The sequence below is a fragment of the Bidens hawaiensis genome, unplaced genomic scaffold (genome assembly GCF_021521415.1).
Source record: "Bidens hawaiensis isolate Kalapana, Puna unplaced genomic scaffold, B.hawaiensis_p1.1 tig00030609_1, whole genome shotgun sequence".
Taxonomy (NCBI): Eukaryota; Viridiplantae; Streptophyta; class Magnoliopsida; order Asterales; family Asteraceae; genus Bidens; species Bidens hawaiensis.
In genome coordinates, this window is record NW_027495118.1 from 256,281 (window position 1) to 267,036 (window position 10,756).

Here is a 10,756-nt window from a genome sequence, read left to right on the forward strand (position 1 = left end):
GTTCGAGTGGCTATGCTGGAAAGTACCCGAAGTGCAACAAGTGCAACTATCACCATGCTGGCCCATACGACCATATCAAGTGTTTGCGATGGGGTAAATTGGGTCATCAGGCCAAGGATTGTAGGGGAGACCTAGCGGCTAAGGGTGCTCCTAAACATCCTGCAGTGACGAAAGGGTGCTTTGAGTGTGGCCAAGAGGGTCACTTCAGGAAGGATTGTCCCAAACTGAAGCAGAATGAGAACAATGGAGGCAATAACAGTGGCGGGAATGGTGGTAATGGTAGAGCTTTCGTCATTGGGTCGGTCCAGGCCCGCAAAGATCCGAATGTGGTTACCGGTAAGTTCCCTGTGAACGACTGTTTTGCTTCTATTTTGTTTGACACTGGAGCTGATAGGATTTTTGTATCGAAAGCCTTTAGTAAACTCTTAGACGTAACCCCAACTCCGTTATATGCTAAGTTTCCGGTTGAATTAGCCGACGGTAAGTCTATAGAAACAACTCATGTACTAACGGGATGTAAGTTAAAACTGTCGGGTCACACTTTCGATATCGACCTCATACCCTTTACGCTTGGTAGTTTCGATGTCGTTGTCGGCATGGACTGGCTATCCGAGAATAGAGCTGAGATTATATGTCACGACAAGGTAGACAATATCACTACCTCTTCCGGCGAAATCATCTCGATACAGGGCGAGAAGAACGGCATGACTACAAGCGTCATCACCCTCATGAAGGCACAGAAGTATTTACGGAAGGTCATCCAGCGATTTTAGCTCATATTGTTGAGAAACCCGCGGAGGAGAAGCAAATCGAAGACATACCGATTGTGCGCGATTTTCCGGAAGTCTTCCTGGAAGATTTACCAGGACTCCCACCCATACGACAAGTCGAGTTCCAAATCGAATTAGCCCCCGGTGCTGCACCCCATAGCACGAGCCCCGTATCAGCTCGTACTGGCGGAGCTTCAGGAGTTGTCCACTCAACTACAAGACTTGTTGGATAAAGGTTTCTTCCGACCCAGCTCATCACCATAGGGAGCCCCTGTCCTATTTGTTCAAAAGAAAGACGGGACTTTCCGCATGTGCATCGACTACCGGGAACTGAACAAGGTGACGATCAAGAACCGTTATCCCCTACCCCGAATTGATGATCTTTTCGACCAGCTTCAAGGGTTGAGTTACTACTCGAAGATCGATCTGAGATATGGTTACCATCAATTAAGAGTGCGCGATGAAGACATATCAAAGACGGCTTTCAGGACTCGGTATGGTCACTATGAGTTTTTGGTTATGCCTTTTGGCTTAACCAACGCACCAGCCGTATTCATGGACCTCATGAACCGAGTATGCAAGGTGTACCTTGACAAGTTTGTCATTGTTTTCATTGATGATATCCTCGTCTACTCCAAGAACGACACCGACCATGAAGAACATTTGAGATAATTCTGGAATTACTAAAGAAGGAGCAACTGTACGCTAAACTCTCGAAATGCGAATTTTTGCTTCGCGAGGTTCACTTCTTAGGACATGTGATCAATGAAAATTTTCAAAGATTGCCCAATCCCTTACCGCACTGACACACAAAGGTACTAAGTACAATTGGGGTGACGCGCATGAATCCGCCTTCCAACTGTTGAAAACCAAACTCTATAGCGCACCTATCCTGGCCCTCCCTGAGGGAACGAAAAATTTTGAGGTGCATTGTGACGCATCGATACAGGGTCTCGGTTTCATGTTAATGCAACTCAAGAAGGTTATAGCCTATGCCCCTCGACAGCTACGGATCCACGAGAAGAACTACACGACCCATGACTTGGAACTCGGAGCTGTGGTGTTTGCCCTTAAGATATGGAGATATTACTTGTACGGTACCAGATTCACCATTTACACCGACCACGAGAGTCTCCAACATATCTACGATCAAAAGGAGTTGAACATGCGACAACATCATTGGGTCGAGCTACTTAAGGATTATGACTCTGCCATCAAGTACCACCCTGGTAAGGCCAATGTAGTAGCCAATGCTCTCAGCAGAAAGGAAACTGATAAGTCTAGACGAGTGCGAGCATTACAACTCACGATTCATGCCAACCTACCTAATCAAATTCGTGATGCTCAACTCGAAGCCTTGAAAGACGATAACCTACCATCAGAACTCATGAGGGGCATGGACAAGCAGCTTGAAACCAAATCGGACGGGGTCCGATACTTCAAAAACTGGATTTGGGTCCCTCGATACAGAGACTTGAGAAATCTGGTGATGGACGAGGCACATAAATCCCGATACTCCATTCACCCCGGCTCAGATAAAATGTACCATGACCTAAAGGCACTTTACTGGTGGCCAAACATGAAAACTGACATTGCCAACTACGTGAGCAAATGTTTGACTTGTGCAAGAGTCAAGGTGGAATATCAGAAACCATCTGGGCTGTTACAACAACCGGAACTCCCAACGTGGAAATGGGAACACATGTCCATGGATTTCATCACGGGGTTACCCAGTACATCGATGGGATGCGATACCATCTGGGTGATCGTTGACCGGTTGACTAAGTCTACGCATTTCTTAGTGATCAAGGAATCGGACAAAATGGAAAGACTGACTCACATCTACACGAAACAAGTAGTGTTCAGACACGGAGTGCCTGTCTCAGTCATATCTGATTGAGATTCTCGTTTCACTTTGCACTTTTGGAAGTAACTACAGGGCGCACTAGGCACCCGCCTTGATATGAGCACAACATACCATCCGCAAACGGATGGGCAAAGTGAACGCACCATTCAGACCTTGGAAGATATGTTGCGTGCATGTATGCTGGATTTCGGAAAACGTTGGGAACCCCACTTGCCCTTGGTAGAGTTTTCGCATAATAACAGCTACCACGCAAGCATTAAAGCAGCCCCGTTTGAAGCGTTGTACGGACGAAAGTGTCGATCACCTCTTTGCTGGGCATAAGTGGCTGATAGCCAAATCACTGGTCTCGAACTAGCGCTCGAAACCTCAGAAAAGATTGTCCAAATCCGAAATCGCATGGCAGCAGCACGAGATCGTCAAAAGAGTTACGCCGACAAGCGGCGAAAACCTCTGGAATTCCAAGTGGATGACAAGGTTTGGCTGAAAGATTTACATTGGAAAGGTGTAGTTCGCTTTGGAAAGCGAAATAAACTCAACCCATGATACGTTGGCCCATACCAGATAACTGAACGTATTGGTCTGGTAGAGTACCGATTGGACTTACCAAGGAACTTTGTGGCGTACTTAACGTTTTCCATGTATCCAACTTGAAGAAATGCCTTTCTGACGAAACACAAGCAGTTCCTTTGGGCGAGTTGCAAGTTGATGAACAGTTACGCTTCTTCGAAGAACCAGTCGAAGTTTTGGATTGGGAAACCAAAACACTCAAACACAGCAAGATTCCTATCGTTAAAGTTCGTTGGAACTCAAGCCGTGGACCAGAGTTCACGTGGGAACGCGAGGATCAAATGATGAAAAAGTATCCTCACCTTTTCGAATGGCTAACCAAGCACCGAAAACCGAGAAAGCCGACAAACCATCAGAGTACACCAGATGTATGAATTAAATTTCGGGACGAAATTTCTTTCAACATAGGAATGATGTGACAAACTGAAAATTTTTGCCTTTTTCAGACACCCATCGCGACTTGACATAAATTTTCGGGACGAAAATTCTTTCCACATGGGAATGATGTGACACTCGTCAATTTCAGGTTAACTCTGTTAATCCGAACTCCGTTAATTCAAACTTAAGATCACACAAGCTGTAACGCATATCTCTTACATTTAAACTAGGGTTTAAATGACGCATGACAATCACTACACAAGTAGTCTTTTGGAATTTCACAGAAACACACACGAGTGGACTCAAACCGCTGGTGAACAAACGATAAATATTATAAACAAGTACTTGGTATAATTACGTGTAACGTTTATATGTGTACACTTGTGCTTGTATGTATAACATTATATTATGGATGTAATTGACTAGTTATGCTAGAATTAAACTAAACAAGAAATTTAGGGTGCAATGTGTAACTTGTAATATATTTAACTAATTATATAAACAACTTATTATCAAACCCTAACCCTTTCTCCCTCCCTCTCCTCTCACCCGACGGCAGCCCCCCTCCCCGTTGCTCTTGGTCAACCAAAGCCACAAGCACACACCACACACAAATACAAGTGTTATTCAAGTTGTTTTGAAGATATAAGAAGCTAACTAGGTAATATAAACACCATATCTAATCCATTCTATCAAATAGTTGCATGATTAAACATGTAATCATAAACCCTAAGTGCTAAATATGTTGTTTGTTGATGAATTAGGGTTACATGCATGATTGTTAGTCATAGGTTAATTGTATGTTGAGTTTTGATGAAAACTGATGCTGGACAGATTCTTGAATTCGTATTTAAACGGTTTTAACTTGATGTTAATATTGTATTTGGACGTGATTGTTGATTCTATGATGTAGTAGGTCGAGTCTAGTTTTTAAGGAGTCTGAGTTTGTAATTGTTAGACGTGTAAAAGTTAGTTTTTATTATTTTACAAATCTGTTGTGCAAGTCTGATTCGGGAAGTCTGCTGGTAGGCTGTTTTTGCGATTAATATATCTCATAAACGACAAGACCAATGGGGTTGATTCCACTTCTGGAAGTTATTATTTTGACTTAGAAATCTAACCCAATTGGTCTTGCATTAATCGTATTTTCCATGTAACGGGAATAACAAATAACATTCTGTTGCGCATTATAATGACTGTTGCTTGTTTACTGTGATGTTTTGATCATTGTGAGAAAACCGTATTGGATAAAAATATTTTTAGAAACATAACTCAAGCGTTCTTTTGTGATGAGTTTTGGTGATTTATTGGACGTGTATTGATTTATTAAATAGAGTAATCTTGTCGAGTGAAAATCTGCCTGGATAAAATAGCTGCCGAATTACATAAGTTAACATGAAATGTGCATAGTTGATCGATGTTTGCTATGTGTATGACTTAATTTCCCTTGTGGGAGTTATTTTACTAGTAGTGTACAATAGTAACACTTGACACGATATTTGTTCACGCATGTAGCTTATCACCAACGTGTTTGTCGAGTCGCACTTATTTCACAAACGAAACACAAAACGTATCTCACGCATAAATTTTATGTGCTGAGTCTAGGGACTCACTCATAGTATAAATTCTCAGAAAATCTCATTTTTGTTTTGGAGCACTAGTGAGCATTTTCTGTGACGCACACCTCTCTCGGATTCTTTTTGTTATCTTCTCAAACAGTGAGTTTCACATCCCCTTTCTACTCTTTTTAAACGCTTTTATTTGGGGGATATAACATACTCCAACGCTGTAGATTTTGTTAGTTTTTATATATCACTTGTAAGGCTAAGTGGCAAACAAACCAACTAAAGTCCTTCTTAACATCAAACCGATTAGTATTTGTATAATAGCGAGTCACTGTTGAGTAGTACTACTGGGTTTGACAAACCCCACCCAACTCTAAATTCGACTGTAGGTCGAGTGGGTGTAATCTTGGCTAACACATTACCATGGTCGTGGTTGACATGGTGGCAAAGCAATTGATAAACAGTCAGCTTCGGTGTCGAACACTTAGTAATGAATGCCCGATATCTTAGCTACCTATTGATATATAATTGACTTAACACTATCTGGTAACGGACACGGAAACGCAAACGCTTTAATTTATTTATATAAAATTGTGAACTCACCAACTTTTGTGTTGACACTTTTAGTATGTTATTCTCAGGTAGCCGAGACGGGCACGGGGTATAGGACATGCATTCGCTAAACACTATTGCTTTAAAAAAACTCCTTTAAGTTTTATCTTGATAACTTGGGTTTTTAAGTCGTCCTGCGTGGCGCAACTTTTTGGTTTTACAATTTACGCTTCCGCATTTTATTTAAGACTTAATGTCTTGTTGGTTTGAAAAACTTTAAACATGGTATTTGATTATAACTAATGATTCCGATCATGTTAGTTCTCACCCTCTGACGATAAAACTCCGTTAGTGGATTTTGAGGGTGTGACAGCATTCCATTTTTAAATTAAACATCCTAAATCAAAATATTACATATATTCCCAAAGTTAACAAAAGTATTGGTTAATATTTAATATCATACATATCACTAATATCACTAACGAAATATAAACTTTGTCGTATATGCCGACCATTTTTCTCGAGCCGCATCGAAATCCGCATCCGTGTATTCGTATTTTCCTTTCCAAACCTAATATGAATATTAAACAAAGAAATCGTTACAAAATTTGGCCAAACCAAATATTCAAAGTAGAGGTGTTCTTCGGGTTATATATTCGGGCCAAGTTGTTCAGGTTTGAGCTCAATGCAAGTTAACCCAAGAACCGACCCAAATAAGGTTGGGTTGTTCGGGTTTCTAGCTAAATCGGTCGGGTAGTTACGAATCGGGTTTGTGGTTTTAAAAGTTATATATATATATATATATATATATATTCACCTTTAACAAGCATACTTGGTATGGTTAATCATACATGGAAAGTCTGTTCCTTTTTTGAGGAAGAAACATATTGTTCATCAATGATCATAACAAAAACTTCAAAAATTGCTTATTAGTTTCATTTTAAAGATTCTTTTAATTTAATTTGGGTTGCTATATTTACTTATTCTTACTGGAAACAATGCAACAAAAACAAGACATCCAAGTACCCCAAAACCTTAATTTCCATCATTAATTACTTGATTACCAGCAAACATCATATTGGATTTACAATAGGAGTGTGTTTTTAACTGAACCTGAATACCGAACCCGACCCGAAGCGACCCGAGGCCCGAACAACCCAGCCCGAATTTACACAAAGAACACCCAATATTGGATTTACATGTACAAAAACATATAAGGTATAGCATACTAAACAACTAATCGTTTTGCATTGACTCATTCGGGTTGTTTAGGTCAACCCGAATCTGGGGTATTTCAACCCAAATACTGACCCGACTACACGGTTTCGGGTTCTGGTTAAGCGATTAATTGGGTGAGGTAAATTCGCGTTCGGTTTTGACGGCTTTTAAATCAAACCATGAGACAAACTCGTTAATTACGGTTTTCGGTTTAAACCGAAACCAAACCGTTGAAAAATAGAATCGAACCGAACTAAACCGTTCCTAAAGGTTTGGTACCTGTTTGGTTTCATGGTTTGAGCTTAACGTTTTTATATAAAGTTAACCGTTAAACTACACTTACATTGTTATCAATGAGTATTTGAAGTCCTTCATGAACGATCTCCTTCATAAAATTTAAGACATAATAACCACACTCGGTACTTCCCGGCTGAGTCGGACACTAAAAAAACAATATAATTATAAGACATAATAAGGTACCTATAATAGCCTTAAACAATAAAACAAAATTTAATCAAAATATCTAGATTTTAAGCTTATAACATGCTATCAAAAATACAACACATATTAAGTTCTCACCCTGAAGTTGACCCAGTTGACTTTTACCCGCATGTTGGATCCGGTTTGTACAGCGTACAATACCATTGCCCTACAAACAAAATAATGAAATATATCAAAGAATATTATATACAATGTTTCAAGAATTTGTATAACTTACGCATCAATAATTTGCTTCAGATCCGGATGGACATCGATAGGCCTTAACGAATCCAAATAATAACAATTAGTAGTTTTCATGTCTAATATAGCCAACACCAGTGTTTCCTAGAAAGACCGAAAATCAAATAAAGTCAAACATTAAAGTCCTAATTTCTTTCGAACAATTATTTAAATGAAAATTCAGACCCGGGATTGTAGGGCACTATGATGATGTCATTGTTGTTTCTTTTGGTTAGCCGATGTGCAAGTAGTTTACTTGATTCATCAATATGTTTGGATTTCGTTTTACGTTCATCCATCATGGTTGCACTCGCGGTTACGAAACATATTCCATGATCTTGAATCGGTCCATTCTTGACTTTCTCGTACAAGTTCCTGTTTATATGCAAGAACTAAGTGATTAACAATGTTGTGTTTCACAAACAGTTCTTTAAATAAAATTTATTCACTTACATCATATATGAAATAATAACAGAACCAGACAGCCAATCTAGTGTGAAGACCGCTTCGAAATCTTCCATACTTAGGTACGTGAAACTCTCGTACCCGAAACAATCATCATCACACTGAATTTTTATGGAACCATCCTTTGTAAGTTGTCCATCAACCATCACTGCAGCCATCGTTAATATGGTACTTTTTCCGATTCTAACCCGTGTCTTCGTTTGTGCTCTCGTCCTCATTTGAATCATCTTTATTTGTTTTTTTTCTCATTTCCTTTGACTTTCACTGTAACACCCCGTAACCGCAGCGGAAATGTACACGGGATGCAACAGACACATCTGATATCAACAGCATTGTTTATAAAGAAAACACCACTACACTAATTTAAACGTATTACATTGTTCTGAATTTCATAACCATCTAAGCGTTATCACATAAGTGTTACCGATATTACATTAACATATTTAATGCAAAATATAGATCTCTAGACTTCCACAAAATAGCACACAGCATCGAACACATATCACTCATTCCAATTTGAGTGTACCTAGAAAGCATGTAAAGAAAACGGGTCAACTACGAATAGTTGGTGAGTTTCACTAATTTAAATAAACCATAACAAATCATTATAATAATCATAAATAAGCGATGTAATTATGCTGAGCCCACAAGTGCGAATTCCATCTAACTTTGACCAACGAGATCTTATTGTGTCTAAGTTGCTTGATTTTCCCGTCCACTATTTCTATGGGTTCCTCTACAATGTTGAGCTTATCACTTAATTGAAGCCCCTCTAAAGGTAACACCGATGTTTCATCCAACAGACACCTTTTCAGGTTCGACACGTGAAACACGTTGTGAACTGCACTCAGTTCATCAGGCAGTTCTAATCGGTATGTTACGGGAACGATTTTTGCAGTAATGTCGAATGGTCCAATGTATCTAGGGGCTAACTTCCCCGCCTTTCCAAATCTAACCACACCCTTCCACGGTGATACTTTCAAATACACTTTATCACCTTTCTCGAATGATAACGGTTTTCTACGGGTATCGGCGTAACTCTTCTGCCGATCCCACGCGGCCTTCAGATTGTTTTTAATTTCAAGGATTTTGCTGGTCGTTTCCTGGACCAGATCTGATCTAATAACCTGTGTGTCACCCACTTCAGTCCAGCAGAGTAGTGATCGGCATTTCCGACCATACAATGCTTCGTAAGGCGCTGTCTTTATACTGCTATGGTAACTATTATTATAGGAAAATTCAACGAGTGGGAGATGTTGATCCCAATTTTCCTTAAAATCCAGTACGCATGCACGAAGCAAATCCTCCAGTGTTTGGATGGTCCTCTCAGACTGACCATCGGTCTGAGGGTGGTAAGTTGTGCTTAGATCAATACGCGTTCCCAACGCTTCTTGGACAGCGTTGCAAAGGTTGGAGGTGAAATGGCTATCCCGATCAGAGATGATCGAGATGGGTATACCATGACGAGACACAATTTCATTTATATAAATCTGCGCAAGCCTCTCAGTGTTATAATTATTCCTAATCGGAATAAAATGTGCCGATTTGGTTAATCGATCCACGATTACCCAAATTGCATCATGTCCTCGGGACGTCTTGGGGAGGTGTGTCACAAAATCCATTGTGATCTGCTCCCACTTCCATTCAGGAATTTCCGGTTGTTGTAACATTCCCGAGGGTTTCTGGTGTTCCGCCTTAACCCTCGCACAAGTCATACACTTACTGACGTACGTGGCTATATCCTTTTTCATACCCGGCCACCGGTAGAATTCTTTCACATCCTTGTACATCTTATCCGAACCCGGATGTATGGAATATTTCGATTTATGCGCTTCGTTCATGATCAATTCACGAAGGTCATGGAGGGTCGGGATCCAAATCCGATTTTTGAAATAGAGAATTTCGTCCACGCGCTGTTCGAAATTCTTCTAGTTACCGTAAAGTCCCTCTTTTTCCATTTGTTCCTCTTTCAACGCCTCGCGTTGAGCGACTCGAATCAAATCTGAGAGGTTAGACTGGACAATCATCCCCAGCGCTCGCACACGCAATGGTTTAACTCGATCTTTCCTACTCAGGGCATCGGCTACAACGTTAGCCTTGCCGGGGTGATAACGGATGTCACAGTCATAGTCGCTTAACAACTCGACCCATCTTCGTTGCCTCATATTCAGTTCTTTCTGATCGAATATGTGTTGCAAACTTTTATGATCGGTGAAGATGGTGCACTTTGTACCGTAGAGATAATGTCTCCATATTTTAAGTGCAAAGATAACTGCTCCCAGTTCTAAGTCATGTGTGGTGTAGTTTTTCTCGTGTATTTTTAACTGTCGAGAAGCATAGGCTATAACCTTACTATTTTGCATCAACACGCATCCTAACCCTCTCCGGGATGCGTCACAATACACGACAAAACCATCGTCTTCGTCGGGGAGACTTAAGATTGGCGCTTGGCACAATCTTTGTTTTAGCGTTTGAAACGCCATTTCCTGCTCTTCACCCGATTCATACTTCCGATCCTTTTGAGTCAGGAGGGTTAAAGGTTGGGCGATGCTGGAAAAGTTCTCTATAAATCGACGATAGTATCCAGCTAAACCTAAGAATTGGCGGATTTCCTTTGGTGATTTAGGCGCTTGCCAATTCTTAACTGCTTCAAC

At 40.4% G+C, this 10,756-nt stretch overlaps 1 protein-coding gene across 1 annotated transcript; it reads right to left on the reverse strand.

Annotated features, from left to right (window-relative positions):
- Positions 1-6,177: 6,177 nt before the first annotated feature.
- Positions 6,178-8,260, reverse strand: LOC143580804 (uncharacterized). Its single transcript, XM_077063736.1, has 6 exons — positions 8,091-8,260; positions 7,841-8,012; positions 7,636-7,742; positions 7,497-7,566; positions 7,261-7,359; positions 6,178-6,270 (listed from the first exon to the last, which is right to left on the reverse strand). The coding sequence occupies exons 1-6, from the start codon at positions 8,258-8,260 to the stop codon at positions 6,178-6,180; spliced, it is 711 nt and encodes a 236-aa protein (XP_076919851.1).
- Between the last annotated feature and the right edge of the window lie 2,496 nt (positions 8,261-10,756).